Source organism: Schistocerca nitens, chromosome 1 (genome assembly GCF_023898315.1).
Source record: "Schistocerca nitens isolate TAMUIC-IGC-003100 chromosome 1, iqSchNite1.1, whole genome shotgun sequence".
NCBI classification, from domain to species: Eukaryota; Metazoa; Arthropoda; class Insecta; order Orthoptera; family Acrididae; genus Schistocerca; species Schistocerca nitens.
In genome coordinates this window covers 1,026,631,689-1,026,657,498 of record NC_064614.1, presented here as the reverse complement: position 1 = coordinate 1,026,657,498, position 25,810 = coordinate 1,026,631,689, and the positions used below count along the sequence as shown (strand labels likewise).

General features: G+C 43.6%; 1 protein-coding gene across 2 annotated transcripts in view; it reads left to right on the top strand.

Annotated features, from left to right (window-relative positions):
* LOC126196560 (protein singles bar) overlaps positions 1-23,396 on the top strand; it is a 158,951-nt gene extending 135,555 nt beyond the window's left edge. For both annotated transcript variants that reach the window (XM_049934574.1, XM_049934575.1), the window contains exon 5: positions 23,160-23,396. In XM_049934574.1, the coding sequence (XP_049790531.1) occupies positions 23,160-23,237 (78 nt within the window). In that variant the 3' untranslated portion in view covers positions 23,238-23,396. The remainder of the gene's footprint in view (positions 1-23,159) is intronic.
* The last annotated feature ends 2,414 nt before the right edge of the window (positions 23,397-25,810 follow it).

Genomic DNA, 25,810 nt, shown 5'->3' with positions numbered 1-25,810 from the left:
GTCGCTATCAACATCAGTGTTGCCCGAACTTGCCATTATTTAGCGGGAAGAATGGTATAAGATTTCCTTGAAAACCATACAGGACTGGTATTTGTCCATTCCGAGACATCCAGAAGCTGTTTTGAACGCCAACGAGTTTCCTACGCCGTATTAGGCGTGCATTGTGCTTTTGGTGTTCTTATGTTTTTGCCTACCGCATGTAATTTATCTTTCACTCAGAAGCGAGCAAATTACCCTAATGTTCTGCAGAAAGGGATTGAAACGTTACAAATTTGAATTTTGGAGGTGGGGGTCAGAATAATAGAAATCTGAGATAACCAGGGCTGTTGGCTAGTGCTACATGAACTCAGACGAGTTTGGAAGATAAGAGATACTGACAGAAGTAGGGCATTGTTGCCATATTTAATCAAGATGGCGGATCCAACATGATGGCCATAGATGTTGCAACATCGCACTGACATCATGGCGGGAAGTTCAAATTTTGGCAGGAAAATAGGTCAATTGGGATACCTCCATTAACCTAACACAATTCGTATTCCACACTGTACAAAATCATCACTTCTGCATAGTGAATATAGGTCTCGGCCACTAGACACTCATACATAAACCGTGAAGACAGACATATCCCAAAAACATAAGCAAAACTGAATATAATCGCAGCACTAATTATTTCCCGTGAGGTCGGTTGGTCCACCGCGGCCGACTGTCACGAGTCAACTGCCCCCGCACACGATGGCCTGAAGCGCTCTCCAGAAACAGCAGTCCCTCTCCGAACTGGTGGACGAAGGCTGGGCTGGTTCCCCCGGCACAAAGGCGTTACTGTTTCCAGCGCCCAACTGCTTGCTTGCTTACTCCCACGCTTTCCCCAGCCATCTCGAGTCTGGGATTACAAAAACATGTATTTTCACATAGTTTCCCAGAATATGATGCCACTTACACGATAGTTCACGGTGCCAACCACGTAGCAGTATGCTGTCGATTGCTTGCACACTACAGTTCCGAAGATAGAGTGGAAATTATACCTCTAGAAAACCGAAACTTTAGCGATGTTCAGCGAGGCGGAACGTGTTGCAAACCACTGAGTAACTAGAAAGTTATTTCGTCTGCAAACATCTTTAGGTGAAAACTCAAAAGAAATAGAGGAAACTAGTAGTTCGACACGTATTTTTTTAACAGCTACCGATGTCAATGGTATAACAGAATTCAAATCATCCTTCTACTTTGCAAAGTCAACTCTCACGTCTAGATAACCATCAAATGTCGTAGGAAACCAGCCACATATCTATCATTGCACTCACAATTAAATATTACGATTGCAGCCTCAATCTGATGAGATTCGACAAATGGAAATACCCCCTCCTTACGGATGTAGCTCTGTAAATATAAAAATCTGTACCATTATTTGACTGGGCATATTCACTCTCCTTAAGGCTATCGCAGTTTTCCACGGCAAATATATCTTCCCCTTATGAGAGAACAATTCATTTTCTTCGCAGATGTCGGAACAATGACCACAGTACACATACTTTATAAGCCTACTAAACACATAGAATCTATTACACATCTCCTACTAAGTATAATACTTTGCCAGTAACTTCATCCTGGTGACACCAAACAATACTGAGTGAAAATCCCGATGGATGGATATGTCTCTTTTTTTTTCGAGTGGTGTCAATGTGTCTTAGAAAGAGAGACGTAATCGACTTATATGTGACTGGCTATTACAAGCTCAATCGCAACGGCTATGTTACTATCATCGTGCATAAAGGAAATCGTTCTTGATTCTACAGGCACACACAAGTATCGCCAACGATATCTGTGTTAAAAACTATACAAGCTTTATAAATCTTGGTATGGTATTGCATCCGAATGAAGTGGTCTTTCACGCAAATACCACGACATTGCATATAGACGGTGACTGCTGGGGTGCATATTAACAGACCGAAAGCTGGTGGTGTAACCTAGTAATAAGATCACTGAATTTAGAAAGTGATTCCGCTGAGGAATGTGGTATTGATCTCGTATTTGCAACTCCCTCAAGTCGCCACTAGATATTTCTCATGCTAACAAACAGCACTCTATCTCAATGGCATGTCAGATGGTTCAAACGGCTCTGAACACTATGGAACTTAACTGCTGAGGTCATCAGTCCCCTAGAACTTAGAACTACTTAAACCTAACTAGCCTAAGGACATCACACACATCCATGCCCGAGGCAGGATTCTAACCTGCGACCGTAGCGGTCGCGCGGTTCCACACTGTAGCGCCTAGAACCCTTCGGCCACTCCTGCCAGTGGCATGTCAGATGTTCTGCGATATATCCACTGGATTATAGGATATACAGTAGATGGTGTGCTATGTAATGAATCACTTAAAAAATGTAACACTGGATTGAGTTTGTAAGAAATATATAAAATTCTATGCCAAATATGAAGGCTTTTCAGTTTTATAATGTTACACTTTCCAGTAGACATGCTGTCTACATTTTGGAATCAAGTCTTTCCATTCAACCACATAACTGTGTTGGATCCAATGGAGATGTCTTTTAATGATTACAGGTACTAGTGAATGATATTTGTGTCACTCTCATACCTCGAAACGAGAAACCTTTTCCGAACCTATCTGCTAAGGACATCATACAGTAAAACTCCAACGTGGTTTTAGACAGTCCCTCTGCATCATATAACTATTCCTCAGTTTCTTCCCTGTCATCCCTGCCCCTTTATCCATTTGATCATCCCAATTTAAGCTGGAAATGAGCAGCAATCAGAGAGCGCTATGTCTACCACCTTCTGCAGCCCATGGAGAAATAATGTGAGCTGAGGTAATGCGACAGGACCATGTTTTTATCATTCGGCGGAAATGGGAACATGTTGGAGCTCTGCCAACTGTGTACTATGAGTAAGGCCAGCACCAAACAAAGCTTTCCCCTGCAACACAAGGTAGTAGAAAAGATAGTACAAGTAGTTATGGGAACTGGAAGAAGGATGGGGATTTTGCTACTGCACTGTGGTCTGAAGGAGGTCTGCACTCCTTACAGTTCGTTCACGTCTGGCACCCAAACATTCTCTCTATCAGTGTTATTTTGTACCATCCAACAGAGAAATACTATGAACTATAAAAGCTCCACTAGCTTCATCCAGCTGAGAATGTGATAAGATTGTACCACATCTCTCTCTTTTGATATATTGGGAAACAAATCCCATCTGTGTGCTGACGTCGAGTATATGTGGTGATCCTATTAAATATACAGTTTTTGCTCTATTGGGGCAGGTGGCCAATGCTTGAAGTCACCTGCACAGATCAATGTAAAGTTTCATCACATGTACTGGAGGACACCACATTCCGGAGACTATCAGTCGTGAGAGAGGGTCCCTGTGTTGTTGTTTGATACATTGTTGCTCTTCTACTGTAACAAATGCAAGCAGTGTATGACAACAGCTTTCTTCACCACCATACATTTTGTTTTTTCCACCATGACTTCGAGGAGTCTCAGGTTCTAAACTGATATTAACATTTTTCGATCCATTGGCTCTCACTGAAAGCTGGACATTGTCGTGTAAATTACGAGGGTGAGTCAAATGAAAATCTTAAATTTGTAATAACAAACCGAAATTTCGCGCCGTTATCCTTTAAGTTGGTAAGCTTGCTACAAACAGCGTGCAGAATGGCCTGTAGGTGGCAGCATAGTGCAGATGCACACATACCGTCGCAGTATCAGTATAGAGATGGCCGCACCAGGGAAGAACAGCGTTCTGTTATTCGGTTTTTTCGTAGTGAAGGTGTGAAACCTATTGAAATTCATCGACGTATGAAGGTTCAGTACGCTGATGCATGTGTGTCACAGCAGCAAGTCTACGAATGGAGTAGGTAGTTCGCAAATGGTGTGACTTGGGTGGAAGATGCTCCTCGTCCAGGTCAGGCACAACGAGTTGTGACTCCACAGAACAGTGCAGCAGTTGAAGCCATAGTGAAGGAAAACCGCCGAGTGACACTGAATGCCATTGCAGCATGTTTACAGATTAGTCATGGGTCAGCACACCACATTGTGCATGATGTGCTCCAGTTTCACAAAGTGTCTGCAAGATGGGTGCCACGGCAACTGACTCCTGAAATGAGAGAATGACGTGTTGATGCTTGTGAAGAACTTCTTCGGCACTTTGAACGAGAAGGTGATGGCTTCCTTGCAAGAATCGTTACTAGGGACGAAACCTGAGTTCACTTCCACCAACCGGAAACGAAGAGAGCGAGCAAGGAATGGCGCCATTCCTCATCACCAAAACCAAATAGGTTTCGAACAGAACCATCAGCAGGAAAGGTTATGCTGACTCTCTTTTTGGACGAAAAAGGCGTCATTTTGGATGCACTGTCACCAATGCATCATACACAGATCTCCTAAAAAAATCATCTGCGGCCTGCAATCAAATAAAAGCGATGTGGATTGCTGTTAGCAGGTGTCCTTTTGCAACATGACAATGCAAGGCCCCACACTGCCCGTACAACAGTTGCAACAATCACAGACCTGCATTTTGAGTGTCTTCCTCATCCACCATACTCACCAGACCTTGCGCCAAGTGATTTCCATATGGTTGGAACACTCAAAGACGCAATGGGGTGAAAGAAGTTCCGTTGTGATGAAGAGATACGCTACGCAGTGCATGAGTGGTTGCGCGGACTACCAAAAGAATTTTTTTCTAAAGGAATTTATGCACTTTGTAAGCGCTGGAGGACTTGCATTGAGCTTGGGGGAAATTATGTTGAAAGGTGATACAGATTTGTACCACTTCTGCACAACAAATAATATTTAAAAAAAAAACATTTAAGGTTTTCGTTTGACTCACCCTCGTATGTTCCTGCTGCTCCCACGACACACATGATGATTGAAATAAAAGACAGAGGTGGTGTTTCTTACCGACAGAAATGTGGAAAACTTCACAGCATATGAAAATTGGAAGAGTTGTGCGGCATTGAGGAGCGTTTCCAAACAGCTGTCCAAAGGTGATTCGTGACCTCTGCGTTTAAACTGATATTTCACAGAGATGGTTAGCAGATGTCTTGGTGTTCCATTTCGATTGATTCCTCATATTGCATCACTCTTTCTGTGTTGGCCATCCACTGAAGGTGTTGTCCCCACGAAGACCCTCTCTCCATCTCAAACAGGTGATTTCAGTCAATCATTATGTGGTAATCAACAGCGTACCATTCTATGGATGGGATGGAAAAGACACCGTCAATGTACTGTAATAAGCACCACAGTTGGTCAATTTTAGCAATTTTGCCAGTTCTTTTCCATAATTTCAGTGCCAACCAGTGACACATCAGCATGCTTCTCAATTTCTGGATCATCGCTAAACCGCCCCTCCATTACTTTGCTAGTACCATATCCTAGATTGCAAATGTAGATACATGACTGTGCAGAACGCCCATTCATTTTTAATTCTCGAATATTTACACCAAAGTATACCAGAGAGCATTCTGTACCGATCTACATATTTCTAACACTTCGATCATAGGGCACAATTTACAATTACGATTGTCCATCTTTGCCTATACTCATGGGAGTCACAGAGCATCCTTGCATTCTTAGGATAAAGTTAGAGATTGAAAGATCATCTCACACTGATTTGACCAACCCTTTCTGCAAACACTTTCACCGATTTAATTTGCAGCTGACCAGAAGTAGGGGGCTACATTCCAAGTCTTGGGAAGGAACTGAGCAAGTTGAGTCTATAAATGCTGTTCACGAAGGCTGTTCCACACCTACCTTACTCACAGCAACCATCCAAGTGCACCAGATCTCTCCAGATGCGCGCATGGTGAGGAGGCTAGCACTCCCTTGTCCGTGTATGGTAGATATGAAAGCGTTGTTACAGACGGTTAAGAAGAAACATGTGGTTTTATGCGTTTTGTAGGTCCAGACAGATGGACTTTGAAGGATTTCACTTAAATCAACTGTGTTATCAGTTCTAAATATTCTTCTAGTGTCCAACATGTGACATACATCAACCCAGCAACTATGATGACAAACTTTAAGAAGATGAAAGTACTTTTTTCTACATTAAAGAAAAACCAGAGTCTTTGTGACACGTGCATAATATAGCTTTCCAGAGGTATATAGCATCCACTGTTCACATCTGATGATGGTTCAGAAATTATGCTATGCTCGAAACAGTCCTGTAAAATGATTGTCTGCATTGGAGAATGCCTCTTACAAGGGATCAGACAAATGCATAGCCGCAGTGTTTGATATGTGAACTTACACGCCACTAACTTCATAAACAGGACATCTGTCAAGTAGATTTATAAACACATGGATTGCACTACGTCACAAACATCTGCCACTAACAGAGTCACTGTAGTTATGAAACTGAAGACTCAATTTTATGCTCCAAGATGCGGCAGGTGAATGGAGTACGTCGCATAATGAGATATGATTTTAATGGCAGACTGATGATGCATTCTAGAAGGGGGAAGATGTTGCTGCAGGTCGTCTGTCACGCGTTTAACCCCATTGGAGTTTTACTGTATGGGGTCCTTAGCAGATACGTTCAAAAAAGGTTATTCGTTTTGAGACAGTGGCTGTAATCATTAAAATACATCTCCATAGGATCCAACGCAGGTATATGTTTGAATAGAAAGACTTGATTCCAAATTGCAGACAGAATGTTTACAAGAAAGCGTAACATTATAAATCACAAAAGCTTGTGTATTGGTCGTAGAATTTTGAACATATCTTATGATCTCATTCTGCTGTTGCATCTTTTAAAGTGATTCGTCCCTACTGTATGTGATCATTCTCAATCAACCATCATCTTCCTGCACCTATAACCCAGTGGATATATCACAGAACCTTTGACATGGCACTGAGATAGAGTGCATTACAAATACCGTTTGTTAGCATGAGAAATATCTAGCGGTGACATGAGGGAGTTGTAAATACCGGCTTAATACCGCGTTCCTTAGCGGAATCACTTTCTAAATTCGGCGAGCATCGTGATTTTATTACCAGCTTACACCAATGGCGACGTGCACTCGCGCTTTCAGTCTGTTAATACACACCCCAGCGATCACCATCTATATTCAATGTCGCGGTATTTGTGTGGAAGACGACTTCTCTCGGATGCAATACCATTCCGCGATTTATAAAGCTTGTATAGTATTTAACACAGATATCGTTGTCGTTGCTTGTGCGTGCCTGTAGAACCATGACTGCACTTTTTTTTAATACAGGATGACAGTAACATACCCACTGCAACCGTGTTTTTAACAGCTGGTCGCTAATAAGACGATTATGTCTCTCTTTCTAAGACTCACTGATACCGCAGGCGAGAAAAAACAAATGAGACATCTCCATCCATTGCCGATTTTCGCTCAGTATTGTTTGGTATCACCAGTATGAAGTTCCTCCAAAGTATTATACTTAGTAGGGGATGTGTGATAGTTCCCATGTGTTCAGCATTCGTACAAAATGTGTCTACTGTGGTCATTGTTCCGATATGGGCAAAGAACTAGGATTTGTCCTGTCACAAGGAGAGGTGTTGATCTGATACGGAAATCTGCTATAGCCATAAGGGAAGTGAAAGATTTTTTACGTGGAAAATTGTGCTCAGTCATAAGAATGGTACAGATTTTCATATTTCCAGAGCTACATCCGACGGGTGGGGGTGTTTCCGATACTTCGCCCACTGTCGAATGTCACCATATAGAGGCTGCAATTGTAATATTTAATTGTAAGTACACTGATAAATATGTCGCTGGTTTCCTAGGGCGGTTCTGCTTGGTGTGCGGGGCGCGTGGCTTCCGTACCCTGTGGCCGGAAGATTTAAATTTCCGGCTTACGGCGGCAGTCTTCCGAACTCGACAGGCTGGGCACAACGTGCAGTTGACCTAACTGTGTCGCCCTCTAGATGGGTCAATAACGAACTAATACTTAGTATGTGTTGGGCAGCTTTCTGATAACGGCTGTTGGTAGTATTCTTCGCGGAAATTTGAGAAGATACAATACGGACAAATGTTTTGTGCTGGACAGTTATTCCCTCCCAAGCAAGTTGTCAGGTTGACTGCTTGTACCGCAGTTCTACACATTTCCCGTCTTTATGTGGTTGAGAGGACATTGATTGTGATGTGTTTTGTGTGAATCTATATAGTGGAAAACAGGTGGAAGAGACGTTTGTTGGTTCCCTAGACATGAGAAATAGTTTAGTTGACATTGTAAAGTAGAAGGATGATTTGGAACTGTTATATAATTGATATTGATATTTGTTAAAAACTAACAATTTTTTCGAATTTTCACGTAAAGAACTCACAGACACTTAAGTTTCTAGTTACTCAGTGGTTTATGGCACTTTCCACCTCGCTGCACCCCGCTTAATTTTTGGCTTTCTAGAGGTATAATTTCCACTCTCTATCTTCTGAACCACGCTGTGCAAGCGGCGGTAGCACACTGCTATGTGGCTGATATCGAGAACTATCGCGTAAATGGTATGACATTCCGGCAATCCACGTGAAAATAGACAAGTTTTTGTAATTCCAGACTCTGGAGATGGCTAGGGAAAGCATTGCAGGAAGCAAGGAAGCAAGTGGGGGCCAGAAACAGTAACGCCTTCATGCCGGGGGGAACCAGCCACAGCCTTCGTACACCAGTTCGCAGAGTGACTTTCTGTCTGTGGACGGCGCTCTGATCGTGCATCAGGCCATTATGTACGGGGGCGGTTGACTCGTGACCATCGGCTGCGATGGACCGACGGACTTCGTGGGAAATACCTAGTGCTGCGACCATGTATGTTGCATGTACTTATGTTTTTTTGGGATACGTCTGCCTTCGCGGTATATGTGTGAGCGTCTGGTGGCCGATTGCTATATGCAGGATACAGACGTGATGATTTTGTACGGAGCAGGATACGAATTGTGTTTATAAGCGATATGGTAATCGTTTGTGGTGATGTAGCCTGGTTGGAGATCGGTTTCCAACGGAAAAATCTAAGCTTTCCTCAACAATAACAGAACAGGGTGTATTGGGGGATACTTTCCACATTTCATGATCTATAGACCAGTTTTGCAGCCTTTAATTGTCACTGCAAGATGACTACTGTATGTTTTTTTCTGATCTGCACAAAATAGTTTTGCTGCTGAAAGTCTCGTAATTTGGCCGTCTGCAGAAAATGTGGGACAGTCCTCTCACATTCACAGCAGCAGGCAGTTTTGCTTGTAAACTGAGTAACAACCAATCGGTATGCTTCAATCACAGGAAGTTCCATGACGTCAGTAAGTCGAGACATCCTTTGTGTGAGGCATAGGAGCCATTGCAGACAGGTTCGAAAAAGACAGGGTCAAGGTATTATGATGTATCCTTTATTCAAGTGTTTAGCGACAAGTCCAAGCAGACCACCCATCTCTGGTTTGGACAGGCGGGATGCTGCCGCCCCCCCCCCCCCCCCCCCCCCCCCCTCCCCATTGTGGCTCAAGATCAGCTGCTGTAGGACATCGAAAATTCACCGAAAGTCCAGCGATTTTCTCTTCTGTAGGGCAGTGCTTCGAAATCTGTTTGTGTTTTTTTCACGACCTGTTGTGGGATTAGAAATATGTCATGAACTTTTAGGTATGTAATTGTTCTTATTTTCTCGTCAGTGATTAGATATCAGTGCTCTTCGAGAAGTGAGGAAAATAAAAAATAAGAGCCTTAACGCCCCTTACTCCAGCAGTAAATATAAACTAAGCTCAGTCATCGTTTAAGAAAAGCGACGAACACCACAGTAGCTGTAGGACTCAGAAATGTTTCTTTCTCTCTGGCAGTGCCTTCAAACGAGCAGCTAAAACTCTAGAAGTGTTGAGTGTTCTGTTTAGTTACAGAGATATTTATTTCTGCTTCCAAATATCGTCGTTTTACCATGTAAAAATCAGATATTGCAGCTGCTATCTGTTTCGCGATTTATTTTCCACAAAAGCGTGTGAAGCGTCTCAGGGATGAAGACTGAGAATTTTCACAAGTGTGCAGCGATCTTTTCAGAGTCTGTGTTCAAGTGTGGCGGTATACACCGCCAAATTGAGGTAAACTATTGTGCAGCGATCTTTTTGAAAGTGTATTTAGAGACATATTCAATTGAATTTAGTTACTCTTGAAGCAGATCGAGCTCAAAGACGAAGAAAGGATGTGGTATTTCCCGCAAAAGCGCGGGAAGTGTCTCAGGGACTGTTTCAGAAGTGTCCCGCAATCTTTCTTAGAACACGTGCTCATGTGTGATGGTGAGGTATTCCTCGGAGTAAAACGTGTATTCACATCGCATATTGTTTACATATTCTTGTGCCATTTGGAGAACTCTATTTCTCTCTTTGCGCAGTTGTACGTTTGGGACATCTTCAAGATTTGTTTGTGACAATATTCCGCACCTTGCTTAAACACTACTCCAAAAGCAGTTCTTGTTCAAGTACAAGGGTCATCCGTGTGTGAAACAGAAGGCTGAGGCATTTCCTGCATGCAGGTGTCCTGTGGGTACTGCATGTCAGTGCTGTGAGCTGTTGCGTGGTCTCTTCCAGTAGGCACAGAGACCCTGTGCAGGGAATGCGCGCACCTGTGTGGGTGAACGTCTTGCCTCTTGGACTTTGGAAGACTGATTGGACTTTTATCGAATGATGTGCAGTTACAGCGCACTCACTGATCAGCATGAGTTGTGAAGTGTAACGTAGCCCGATCCTGCAGCATCTCCGTTATTTTCTGAGGTGTATTTGTTTTCTTCATACACTCACCAAAAATATCATTGCTTTCCAAGCACTGTGCAGGTGGGCATTGATGCAGTCCTCACCTGCATGATTACAGCTAATATACCCCTTCTCCAGCACAGACATCTCATCCGTTTAACACATAATACACAATAAAGAAGTATGTCTGTCCTTTTGGGAAGCTCACCGCAGACTGAGCGAATTTGCCGTCTTTTTCTCTGGCCCACCAACTTTGACTACATCACAGAAAGAGAGAGGGGCACAGCCAACAGCAGCCTGTGATGGTGGTGTTATGAACTATACCAGTTGGACTCTGGACTCAAAGGTGAACACACTCAAATTGTTTGAGTAAACAATATATTGCAATGTATACGAAATAAACTTATGAGGGGAAGGGGTGAGGGAAGGATGGACTTAGGTTAGTTGAGGACTTCAACTGAACTATTTTCCTGCCAAAATTTGAACTTCCCGCCATGATGTCAGTGCGATGTTGGCACATCTTTGGCCGCCATAATGGATCCGACATCTTGAATAAATTTGGTAACAACAGCTTTTGGCAGTGTTTGAAAGTTTCTTCAATCACTATCTTTCGCATTTATAAATTGACTGCCGTTTTCTCTGCCACTGTCCCCATCATTCCTAGAGCTGGGAGACATCATGAGAACCTCTCTAGGACCCACTCAGAGATCTTAATCAATTCTTCAGGGGAATACAACTCTTGGTCATATCTGCTGTTCTTGGTTTGAGACGGACTAGGATTATTTGCCCTTTCGTGTATTTTGACGCAGAACTACTCGTATTTGTTTAATATTTGCACAGAAAGGAAAGGTCTAACAAGGAAGACTTAAAACATACCGATCTTGAAGTGTATACGCCTTCACAAGATAAGAGCGACAAATTTACAGTGTCCTTCTGAGTCCAGGAAAACTAAACAAGGAAAGCCTGTGCTTCCTGCTTGCAAGCAGGATCAGTGTCATTGTGTAATTTTCTGTTGTCAGTAAGTTTGTAATTAATTAATACCATTGTGTCCCATGGATCCGTGCAATAATTCATAAGAATTATTTTTGAAAGAATCTCTATCATTAGCAGAGATACAGTACAGAATATTAAGACAGAAATGCACATCAACAAATAACTTTAAAAATCTTTGAAGAAAAATTTAATTTCTGAAAGACGGTTAGTATGAGTGAATTTTTCTCCTTTTTTGTCATATCTTACATGACTCACTTCTTTTGAGCGCTTCGTAGCGAGCTTTAACGCACACCTGGTACTAATGCTACTGCTACTACTACTAGTTAATCCGCCTCAGTTACACTATTTCGGCGATTGCTGCGGAAACACTGTCTCCACATACACGTACACCATAATTACCCTACCACGCAAACATTGGGGTATCACTCGTCTGGTATGAGACATTCCCGGGGTGGGGGGTGGGGGGAGGGGGGATGTGCGGGGACGGGGGTCCACTGTGGGCCGAACTGCACAATAACTCTGGGTTCGGTGTGGGACGGTGGCGAGATGATTGACTGACTGCTGTGTCCTGTTTTGGTTTTGTGAACCACTGAGGGCTACTGCAGGATGAACCTCTCCGTCGTTTCTAGGTTCCCGGTTCAATACACACCCAATAAACAATACACTACCACTAGTAGTGGATCATTTTTACGAGGATATTGGACATGTCATCGTATTACAGCTTAAGAACAAAAAATACACAGATACGAGTACAAACAATGAGTTAGGGCTAGTTTGACAAGGATCGAGCAAGTAGTTTGCAGTAATTTTTTTAATCATTTGAGGAAACCACATAAATTCTAAACCAGGATAGCTGGCTGGGGATTGGAGCCTCCATCCTCCCGAATACAAGGACTCTCTGTTAACAACGACAGTTTCGCAGTATCGCAATGTACTAATTTGTTTATCTAAGGGGCGATTAAAAAGTTTCCGTTCGAAGGCCATACAGCCCACAATCGGTATGCTAATCAGGCAAAATAGCCGTGAGCATTGAGGCACTCACTGATGCACCAGGTTGAAGATACCCGTTGCATAAAACACCGTGTCCAGCCACACAAGCCGGCCGGTGTGACCGAGCGGTTCTAGGCGCTTCAGTCTGGAACCGCGCGACCTCTACGGTCGCAGGTTCGAATCCTGCCTCGGGCATGGATCTGTGTGATGTCCTTAGGTTAGTTAGGTTTAAGCAGTTCTAAGTTCTAGGGGACTGATGACCACATATGTTAAGTCCCATAGTGCTCAGAGCCAGCCACACAAAGAAGTCCGTAAGCGGCCGCTGCACATTCTTATCCGACAGGAAACGTCGACCCTTCATAACCTTTTTTTAGGGACCGAAGGCGAGATAATCGCACGAGTAGAGATCAGGACTATAGGGCGGGTGCTCTAGTGTCTCCCTCTTGAGTTGACGTAATTTCTGCATCACATTTGCGGTATGGGGACGGGCGTTATCGTGAAGCAGCGGCACTACTTGTCATTGGTTGTCCACAGCGCTGATAGTTCACGTTTCCGCACTTACCGCACGGACGTCGTAATGACACGAATGCCACACTAATCCATTTCCTACTTATCGGTGCTTATATTCCCTCACTAGAGTCGCTCTACTTTGCTTATAGGCCGCAACAATCCATAAAAGGGAAACTTATTGCTCGCCCCTTATGCATACTTGCAGAGAAGTTAGTTCATAACATAAAAAGCTAGAGCTACATCTTTCATTTCCGAATATAAATCACTGCATGAATACACTGTACATGCACTATAAGATGACATCAGGATCGTGAGAATCATGTTTGTTTAAAATATAATCACCTCAACTTCCCATTTGCTTGCCCAAAAAAGGAGCCAGCATCCTCCCATTAGGACATCACGAAAGAGCAATCGACAGCAACTACAATGTCTTCGTTTGACGTGGCTCTCATCAAAATGCATGTGCACCCGTCAGTTGAGGTCTGGCCACGGATATCCTCAAGACCCAGCATAGAGGCTTCTTCCTTTAGGATTAGCTGTGTTTGTGTAGTGGCCTTTAGAGGCAGCGAAACTTGAAGTTTTCGATGTCGCGAGACATCTTTTCAGTGCTAGGTATTATCGATGGATCATACACTGACAAATCAGGTTGACGATACGATGCAATTTGAGGAAGCATAAGAAATAAACAGCCTCTGTGATCTTGTAGTAACTTTTCTACTTCTTAAAAAAGGGGTTGCAAGATTTCTCGGGCTAGAAATCTCTCACAATAATGATCTTATTATAATTTTACAAAAAATGGTTCAAATGGCTCTGAGCACTATGGGACTCAACTGCTGTGGTTATCAGTCCCCTAGAACTTAGAACTACTTAAACCTAACTAACCTAAGGACATCACACACATCCATGCCCGAGGCAGGATACGAACCTGCGACCGTAGCAGTCGCACGGTTCCGGCCTGCGCGCCTAGAACCGCGAGACCACCGCGGCCGGCTATAATTTTACACACACACACACACACACACACACACACACACACACTCTGGCATTTGAGTGCGTTTCTGACTGTATTTACGCCTTCACTGTTGCTGGTCTGCCAATCCTTAGTTCCTATTAACATTATAACAATGATTTTTAGGTACTGAATGAGGCAGTTTTTGTTTTTCCACACGAGTTTCTTCCCAGTTTACTAATACATCATGAGCGGCCTGAAATACATTAAAAACTATCATTTGTATGGAGCACTTTCAACTTACATATTCTACTTTTCCACATGCAAATTGCAAACAGTTCTGAACTAGGCACCTTTCGCTCATGTGAAGTAATATCAATGCAAACACCGTAAAGTAACAAAATGCATACTAAGCAAGAGGCGCCTAGGTGAACCCTATTTGTAACATACATGTATATAACGGAATATACACTCCTGGAAATTGAAATAAGAACACCGTGAATTCATTGTCCCAGGAAGGGGAAACTTTATTGACACATTCCTGGGGTCAGATACATCACATGATCACACTGACAGAACCACAGGCACATAGACACAGGCAACAGAGCATGCACAATGTCGGCACTAGTACAGTGTATATCCACCTTTCGCAGCAATGCAGGCTGCTATTCTCCCATGGAGACGATCGTAGAGATGCTGGATGTAGTCCTGTGGAACGGCTTGCCATGCCATTTCCACCTGGCGCCTCAGTTGGACCAGCGTTCGTGCTGGACGTGCAGACCGCGTGAGACGACGCTTCATCCAGTCCCAAACATGCTCAATGGGGGACAGATCCGGAGATCTTGCTGGCCGGGGTAGTTGACTTACACCTTCTAGAGCACGTTGGGTGGCACGGGATACATGCGGACGTGCATTGTCCTGTTGGAACAGCAAGTTCCCTTGCCGGTCTAGGAATGGTAGAACGATGGGTTCGATGACGGTTTGGATGTACCGTGCACTATTCAGTGTCCCCTCGACGATCACCAGTGGTGTACGGCCAGTGTAGGAGATCGCTTCCCACACCATGATGCCGGGTGTTGGCCCTGTGTGCCTCGGTCGTATGCAGTCCTGATTGTGGCGCTCACCTGCACGGCGCCAAACACGCATACGACCATCATTGGCACCAAGGCAGAAGCGACTCTCATCGCTGAAGACGACACGTCTCCATTCGTCCCTCCATTCACGCCTGTCGCGACACCACTGGAGGCGGGCTGCACGATGTTGGGGCGTGAGCGGAAGACGGCCTAACGGTGTGCGGGACCGTAGCCCAGCTTCATGGAGACGGTTGCGAATGGTCCTCGCCGATACCCCAGGAGCAACAGTGTCCCTAATTTGCTGGGAAGTGGCGGTGCGGTCCCCTACGGCACTGCGTAGGATCCTACGGTCTTGGCGTGCATCCGTGCGTCGCTGCGGTCCGGTCCCAGGTCGACGGGCACGTGTACCTTCCGCCGACCACTGGCGACAACATCGATGTACTGTGGAGACCTCACGCCCCACGTGTTGAGCAATTCGGCGGTACGTCCACCCGGCCTCCCGCATGCGCACTATACGCCCTCGCTCAAAGTCCGTCAACTGCTCATACGGTTCACGTCCACGCTGTCGCGGCATGCTACCCGTGTTAAAGACTGCGATGGAGCTCCGTATGCCACGGCAAACTGGCTGACACTGACGGCGGCGGTGCACAAATGCTGCGCAGCTAGCGCCATTCGACGGCCAACACCGCGGTTCCTGGTGTGTCCGCTGTGCCGTGCGTGTGATCATTGCTTGTACAGCCCTCTCGCAGTGTCCGGAACAAGTATGGTGGGTCTGACACACCGGTGTCAATGTGTTCTTTTTTCCATTTCCAGGAGTGTATAAATGAAAGTGCTGCTTACAGATAACAATTTACACTGAAGAGCCAAAGAAACTGATACACCTGCCTAATATCGTATAGGTTCCCCGGGAGCACGCGGAACTGCCGCAACAAGATGTGGCTCGACCCGACGAATGTCTGAAGTAGTACTGGAGGAAACTGACACCACAAATCCTGCAGGGCTGTCCATAAATCCGTAATAGTACGGGGGGGGGGGGGGGCGGGGGGAGCTGGAGATCTATCTCTTCTGAACGGCACGTTACAAGGCATCCCAGATATTCTCAGTAACGTTCATGTCTTGGGAGTTTGGTGGGCAGCGGATGTGTTTAAACACAGAAGAGTGTTCCTGGAGGTCCTCTGTAGCAATTCTGGACGTTTGGAGTGTTTCATTGTACTGCTGGAATTGTCCAAGCCCGTCGGTATGCACAATGGTCATGGTGATCAGACAGGATGCTTACGTACGTGACACCTGTCAGAGTCGTGTGTAGACATGTTAGGTGTCCCCTATCATTCCTGCTGCACACGCCCTACACCATTACAGAGTCTCCTCCAGCTTGAACAGTTCCCTGCTGACATGCAGGGTCCATGGATGCATGAGGTTATCTCCATACCCGTACACATAAATTCTCTCGATACAATTTGAAACGAGACTAGCCCAACCGGGCAACATGTTTCCAGTCATCAGCAGTTTAATGTCGTTGCTGACGGGCCCTGGCAAAGCGTAAAGCTTTGTGTCGTGCAGTCATCAAGGGTACACGAAGGGGCCTTTGGCTCCGAAAGTCCATATCGATGATGTTTCGTAGACTGGTCCGCACGATGACACTTCGGGACAGCCCAGCACTGAAATCTTCAGCAGTTTGCGGAAGGGTTACGCTTCAGTCGTCGTTGGTTCCGTTCTTGCAGGATATGTTTATGGCCACAGCGATTTGTTTTACCAGATTCCTGATATTTACGGTACACTCGTGAAATGGTCCCGCGGGAAAATCCCCACTTCATCGTTACCTCTGAGATGATGTGTCTCATCGCTCGTTCGCCATCATGAGCGTTCACACTGACTTAAATCTTGATAACCCGCCATTGTAGCTGCAGTAACTTATGTAACAACTACGCCAGACATTTGTCATCTTATACAGGCGTTGCGGCCGCAGCGCCATATTCTGCCTGTGTTCATATTTCTGTATCTGAATACGCATGCCTATCCTAGTTTTTTGGCGCTTCAGTGTGTATGTACTTCAGGCCAAATGGTTTTAAGCACTATGTGACTTAACATCTGAGGTCATCAGTGCCCTAGACTCAGAACTACTTAAACCTAATTAACCTAAGGACATCACACATATCCATGCCCGAGGCAGGATTTGCCTAGAACCGCTCGGTCACAGCGGTCGGCTAATACACTCTTCCGTAAAGTTGCGCACGAGCTAGATGAAGGGAGTAGGATATTAAGCACTCGTTGAAAATGAATGAACGTCCGTGAGCGTGTTGCCAGAGGTATTCCAGTCGTCCACAGGAAGTTGGACGTCAAATGGCGTGATGTCAGCATGACTGTAGCTCCAAATGGGGCTTGCCCGCAGTTGAAGGGACCACAAAAGTCAGCGAGGTTTTACGGCTCACTGTGGTGGTGCTCCACGTTACAATGTGGGCTGGAGACAACACTTGGATGACTTTACGCGAGGAAGAATCATCGGGTAACTGGAAGAAGGACGAAGTGCGACGTGCGTATCGTAGTAGTTTGGTATTTTTCACTGCATTGTTTCATTTTCATGGGGAACTTTCCGAACCACAGGCACTGCTGCCCGAAGGAGAGGTAGCGGTAGGTCACGGTCAACTACAGTAGCCTGTGTCCACTACATTGCGCAGAGGGTAACAAGGGACCCACGTCGAACAGCGTGTGCAATTGTAAACATATTTAACAGGACACACGCTGCACAGTGGCAAGGCGACTGCATGGTGTTGGTCTCTTTGCCCGGCGAGCAGTACGTTGTGTTCCGTTGACATCCGCACTTCGGGGGCACTTTTGCGATGGTGCCAAGACAATGGGACTGGACCGACGGGGCGTGGGGTCGATAATCTTTTCGGACCAGAGCAGACTCAGTCCGCGTAGTGATTGTGAACGTACCCTCACATGGCGAGCGGTGGAAACTCGGAATGCGTTCAAGAATACCGTCGAACATGACCGGTTTGGTGGTCAAGGTATTGTGGTATTGGGAGCCATAGTCTTTTATGGGGGTAATGACCTACAAATAATTCAACATGTTATACTCACCGGTCAATATTATTGTCGCACTGTACTTCTTCACCACTGTGCCTTTTTAGTGCTGTATCCAGCTCCGACTTCATTTTTGTAGATGTCAACCTGCGACCGCATTGAACAGCGCAAAGGAAAAGCTCTTGTGGCGAGATGTTATTTGGCGAATGGACTGGCCTGTCTGTTGCCGTGACTTAAATGCCTTCGAGCTTTTGTGGGATGCTTTAGGGAGCTGCAGCACGTCCACATGCATCAACGACCATCCAGTAGCTGTCGAGCGTGTTGCTGGAGGAATGGATCTCCGTACCACAAGAACTCGTTGTTGTTGTTGTTGTTGTTGTGCCTGCCGGAGTGCCGAGTGGTTCTAGGCGCTTCAGTTTGGAACCGCGAGACCGCTACGGTCGCAGGTTCGAATCCTGCCTCGGGCATGGATGTTTGTGATGTCCTTAGGTTAGTTAAGTTTAATTAGTTCTAAGTTCTAGGGGACTGATGACCTCAGAAGTTAAGTCCCATAGTGCTCAGAGCCATTTGAACCATTTTATGTTGTTGTGGTCTTCAGTCCTGAGACTGATTTGATGCAGCTCTCCATGCTACCCTATCCTGTGCAAGCTTCTTCATCTCCCAGTACCTACTGCAACCTACATCCTTCTGAATCTGTTCAGTGTATCCATCTCTTGGTCTCCCTCTACGATTTTTACCCTCCACGCTGCCCTCCAGTACTAAATTGGTGATCCCTTGATGCCTCAGAACATGTCCTACCAACCGATCCCTTCTTCAAGAACTCCTTACCGATATTTTTCTTTTTAAATGCGACAGAAAGTCGCGTACAAGGATTGATTCTGACAAAAATCATAATCAGTGCTGATAGGTCGCTACTAACAGTCACAAGATAGTTGAACTCCTTTACTGCATTAGGCATTTCGGGCGTTCCCCGTCATCACAGGATCTTTTTTTTTCCCCTTTATTGATTTTCGATTCCCCCGAAGGGGGTGGGCTGGCAGCAGCTTAGTACGCCGCTCTTCAACATATAGAATTTTTAAGAAGATAATAAACAATAAAGCAGGCGATAAAACGGTGACTTAACGGTGGAAAATTGTGGAAAGTTAAAAAATAAAACAAAGGGTTGGCTATGCTAATAAATTGCACAGGAAGCAGACAGGTAAAACAGTAGAAAAAAAAAACTCGGCGAAAGTCTGGTTTCTGTTCGCAAGAGATATAAAAATCACACCCTGCTACAGTATGATTTCCGTTCGCAACACTTCGGAAAAGACGCACAACACTTAACACTCACTGGAAACTCTGCACTAAAAAGTCGGCACGAAGACGACACACCATAGCCAAGGGCAGATGGGTGGGAGACCTGGACAGATGAGGGGAAGAAAAGGGGGGAGGAGAGGAAAAACTAAGTGGGGGGGGGGTAACCGACGGAGGGGGAGGACTCATAAAGGGGGGCAGGGCAGACGCGAGAGGGAATGGAAAAAGGTAGAGGAGGGTCACAAAGTCGCAATACAAAAATATGTAGCACATGACAATATATGGTGTACAAATGATACATATCAAAATACGAAGTTAATTAAAATTTTTTAGATGCAAACAAACTCATTTATAAGATAATAGTGCCAAGTGATCAACATGAATGTCCGTACACCAGCGAATAAAGTGATGCATCCAAGATTAAGATTAACAACACACACACCAGATGGTGTGCAAACGCACGAAAGAATTGTTTTTTCGTTTATTCTTACAAATACGGCATGACATTACCAACGAAACCAAGGAAACTTAGATACAAAGGGTCAAAAATATAAAACACGTAAATAAGAAGAATATCAGAATAATGTTAAAGCGCTGTTATACAGGCCAACGCCAGGTGGTGCAAAAAGCTACTTTCAAAGTATAAAATATGACTATGTTTTACATTGAAAGTAAAACTAAGTAATAAAGCTGACAAAACAGCTTAAATGAACATTGTCATATATTGCTTTCGTTCATGCACAGGGATGTGCTTGAGCCTACCAACTGATGCAGCGCACACTTTCAAATTCAATTGAAGTAAAAGGACATTACAGCAAAATGATGAAATTTCTAACCAAATGAATCATTAGTACAATAAAAAATGGCAAATAAAAGAAAGAGTAGTGTGATCATGTTATTAAAAAATCCGGTAATATTACAGAACATATTACAATAAAATGAGGAAATAAATGAATCTGAAATAATTTCTGGTATATGATACAACTAAGGGACAGATGAATCAGCAAGTCGTCAATAATATTAAAATTCCACTGCCTCCTGCGGGCCACTTGTTCATTGACGACAACCTTCGACTGAGACCGGCTATGTACGTAAATTTCCAGCTCTTCAAGGTTGCCGAGGTCCATACCATTAAGTTCAACATGCAACATATCTAAACCATCAACAATGAGGCGTAACAGATGACCATTCTCTCGCAAATGCCACCGAAGTGCACCATTACTTTTATAAGTTTGATCCGTAAATCCTGTTACAAAATCTCTCTCTGTCTGGTCTACACAGATGTCATCGTAAGAACCAGACTTGATTCTGCAAACATAAAGTTTTAAAACTTCAATCAGTTTTGTCATCGAAACGATGCCGCAAAACAAGTCCGAGATTCTTTCGTGTGCGGAAACCCATTTGAATCTTCGCTTTTCTGAAGGCGTGCTCAAACGTATTGCAACAAGCGCTGAAGTAGCACATGGAAATTCGCATGTCTAATTTTATCCTTTGAGGAATATGACTGACTTTATTGAGAATTGTCCCCCATCTCACGTATGGCCTTTACCGACCGACCACTGGCTTGTCCTACTGTACAGTAATATTTATTTCTTAGTTGACAGCACCATATTCGAAACATATTTTAGCCAACATACGAAACATTGATGATAAATATGCTCGTGTGCGCGCAGGAGGGGTACAAGATTCGGCAGCAGTAGTTGTAACGTAGCAGTTGGTTTACCATAACCAGTTTGGAGCCCATTAAGAGAATTTGGAGAACCATCGGCCTCAAACTTCACCGTGAACTGCACCTTGTCATGCATTGGGGCCGGCCGCTGTGACCGAGCGGTTCTAGGCGCTTCAGTCCGGAACCGCGCTGCTGCTACGGTCGCAGGTTCGAATCCTGCCTCGGGCATGGATGTGTGTGATGTCCTTAGGTTAGTTAGGTATAAGTAGTTCTAAATCTAGGGTACTGATGACGTCAGATGTTAAGCCCCATAGCGCTTAGAGCCATCTGAACCATTTTTTTTTTTTTTTTCGCGCACTAAGTTCGAAGCTGTACAAGTTCCTCGACGTCATCTCTATTGTCGCACCAGGACCGTGCATCCCATCGAAGGTTCAGGTGGTTTTCCCCACCCGAAAGAGACTCGAACTCATTTTGCTGTATCGTTTCGACGATAATACTGATAAGTTTAAATACTCAGCTGTTTACAGAATCAAGTTTGGTTATGGCAATGGCATCTACGTAGGCTAGACGGGGAAAGGTTTGAAACTAGATTCATGGAGCAAACTTATAAAAAAGTAATAGCTCACTTGGGTGTCATTTGAGAGGGAATGGTCATCTGTTGCCCCTCATTAATGATGGTTAAATATCTTGAATGTTGGATCTAATGGCACGGACTTCGAAAATCTTGAGGAGTAGGAAATTTACGTGCATCGCCGGTCTGAGCCGAAGTTTGTCAACATAGCTCGTAGGAGACACTTGTGTTTTAATATTTTTGACGATTTGCTGATTTTAATAAACATTTTTGGAACAGTGATCAAAAATTTTTAAAAAATTTTCCTTTTTAAAATTTAGTCTTGATCACACCACGTATGCTACAAGAACATAGGTGACCGGTTTCGGTCATATCACATGACCATCATCAGAACTGTAATTTAATTTGGAAAGTAATAGAAACCTTACTAGATTGACAATAAAATATGACAAAATGCTTATAAGGGTAAAATACAATAAGACTTGTTATGCACATGGCATCCTCCGAAGATGGCAGCTGGAGCACTCTTCTCAGCTGCTGTGATGTCAACTGGTGCCAGCAGGTGACGGGCATACGGTTAAATACGAAGATGATCCGCTACCTCTTCTCCCTCTACATCACGTCAATCAATCAGTGTAAAACGGGTTCACATAATCGTCAAAACGTAAAAGAAAAACAAAGTACAATAATTACACAAAAATAGTTATGTATAAGATTCTCTTTACAACCATGGAACTACTTAAATATTGTATAAAATATCAATTAAAAACTTTAAAATCGTATGTATACTCAGTGTGCCCTCTATGTGCTAAGGTGGTGCTACCACAATGGTTTCAAAGTTAACGATGTTGTGAAGGTCTTCGGCATTGCGGCATCATATCGGTATGTGAGTTATGACTCGACTGCAAGTATACACCTATGCTAGATTCAGTCTGTCTGTCTTATATTAACTTTATTTAGCACTGGAGATATATGTAGTAATGGAATGATCAGCTGCAGAGTGGTATGATATTACATGCATTTTTTAAAATGTCATAAAACTGATTTATTAAAAATGGAGTCATATTTCGTAATATTTCTAGTTCGAAGTTTAAGATTGTGATATAAATATTTAAATGCTGTTCTAAGGTGCATTTCTGCCATGGATGCAACTGGGTCCTATGATTTTCTGAACAAAAGAGTACATACGTGTTCATAGAATTTCGTCAAAGAGATCATAAAAATGTTTCTCACGAAATAGTAGTCAAATACGTATTAGTAAACGATGGTCAGTGCTGCGATCATGACATAATTTTATGTAACTGTTGCATAGAGAATACATTCCGACTTACAGCATTTATCGCAGAGATGGTAAATCAAGCAATGTAAACGGGTGGTCCTCCACTGTTCCAGGTGCTGGGCGTGGTGCTTGGGATACTACATGGCTGGGACGCTTTCCTCGCCTACAAGCATTTTCGGGGCATCTGCTGACGTCCTTAATGCCGCATTTACTTCCGGGCGTCGTGTCCACAAATAACTGGAGTTTTGGCTGTCTAATATAGCGATTTATTTCCATGGAAACCTCTTATTTTGTATTTCATTTTTTATCTATTTATTATCTTTTAGTAATAAAACCATTATAAACCCATATCATTGTTCAATACTGAAGCTCAAATTCCCCTGGGCAATCCAGTGTCAACGACAAACCATCGATGGCGCGTACACATTATTTCCAAAGCTGCCCTGTTCGCATTAATAATACAAATGTATTTTCTCTTCCATGTCGCATTGCTAAGCTACTTGATTACGTAATGAGCGATTCTTAGTTTAATGAATAATGCTTATGATTTACATGAAGGTTTGAATGTGATCTTAATATTTTAGGTGACCTGGAATAATTTAGTTAAACATGTAAGGAAATATGGCATCCTTATATTCAGTGGCAGGTAGATTGACATAATTTTTTCTAATGAGATAAACAAGTAAAATAACATCTATGCCTTTTTGAAGTGCAAAACATGCGAACAAACCGGGGAATGATTAGTGAAGAGATTTGCTAACAGGCATACTTACTCGCATTTTTAGTGATATACTTTCGTCGATTTACTGTAACAATTATACATGCTTCAACATGCACAATTTTCTTCCTTTCATTTGCAGACAGGGGGCTCTGACCTAATGAAGATGAAGGTCGCTACTAGTTCAGTTACTTGCAAGATGAGTAAAAAAAAAAAAAAAGGTTTAAAATCTGATGGTTTTCCAATAGTTATAAGAAGACTGAGCAAGCCACTCTTCAAGAGATACATAGAACTAAAATTCTTCTACTAAAATGTCCCGTCATAAGCACAGACTACATCAGTTTTTACTATGAAAAATATCACTCATTACAGAGCCCTCCATTCCCAGGGAGACCGCATTATCGAAGACACCTACAATACCGGAAGGGAGGGTTTGCGTGCTTCGACGAAGTCGAGAGCTAAACTGGCGGTAGAGCAGCAATAGAAAGGGTCCCCAAAGACGGAGTGGTCTCGACTGAGGAGTCAGACAAAAAGTGTCCCGCAACACAGGGCAGGGAGGGCTCTAGGGGCGCGGTGACGCCAGCTTCCCTAAGGGAGATAACCACGACAGAAAACCAGGCAGGTCGCGATACCTACAGGTGGCAGCCCCATCATGCGACTTAGCCAGCGCTGCGCTTGTAACGCAGCCGCGGGATTATGAAATTACTGGCCAACTCACAGACAGCCTCAGATACAGGACTGAATCGACTGGTGATAACCGGAAAATCTTAAAGGACATACTATTTGGCATTGCGGATTATATGTCTTTGGTAACGTGGAATGTTGGCGGATAGACCAACAAAGAAAGCGAGTTAAATCAAGTCCTCAGAGGAAAACAGACATTGCAATAATAACAGGAACTAAGAAAAAACTAAAAGGAACAAAATATTTGACAAATTACTGGATGGTGGCGGCTTCCCACGAAGGAGACGACTTAGTGCTGGAGCAGCAGTTTTAGCCAATGATAAATTGAGAAGAAAGACTCGCCAGCACAGCTTCGTAAATGAAAGGATAATGGCAGATTTCTAATTACAGGAGGTCACGTAACAGTTATAGATGTATACTGTTCGGAGGAGGGAATCAAGGATTATACTGACACTTTTTACGATGATCTTCAGAAAGAAGTGAACAAAATTAACAAGGCAGAACATATTGTCATCGCTGGCGATCGTAATGCAAGAGTTGTAAATGTATCTATACCAGGAACAAAAAAGACTGGAGAAAAGACTTAGTAATAGTGGACAGGACTACACCAAGTTGCCTGTTTTAATTATTTTAAAATTACTAACACTTTTTACTGAAAGAAAGACATCCAGAAAATTTTTAGGAGTTCACGAGGATTAAGGTTTGTGATTGACTGTATATTAATTAATGATAAAATGAAGAATCTCATGCAAGATATTCGTGGTTATAGAGGAAGTGACACAGGTAGCGATCACTTCCCTTAGGCAGTAACACAAGACTACTATCAAAATCGAAGAAAACAAAGAATTTCCAAGCGAAGCCACAAGAGGAGTTGTTCAAAATACTTCTCCTATGGGATATAGGAGAAGTATAGGATTATGAAACTTTATCAGTAAGGACTTCAGGAAAAGCTTGCTTCACTACTAGTCAATAAGGACATCGATATAGAATTGAATAATATTACGACCTGCATCATCGAAGCGGCCTCAGAAGCACTTGGTAAAGGAGAGAAGACAGACGGGAAAAAGTAGTTCATAATTTGGAACACAGAAATTACAGAAGCCGTTAAAAAACAATTAGCTCATTTGAAGTTCCTACAGACAAATACACCAGAGAGATGGGAAATGTACAAAATAACAAGAAACGTTGCGGAACAAACAGTTACCCAAAGCCTACAAAGGGCAGTGGGACTCGTTCGCTAATGTCTTAGAACTCGACACACAAGGAAGAAAAAGACACTGCCTCACTGAAAATTACACCCAATAAACAATGGATAAGTCGTTACATAGACTTACGGTGTGCAAAGAAGGCCGAAGATGATAC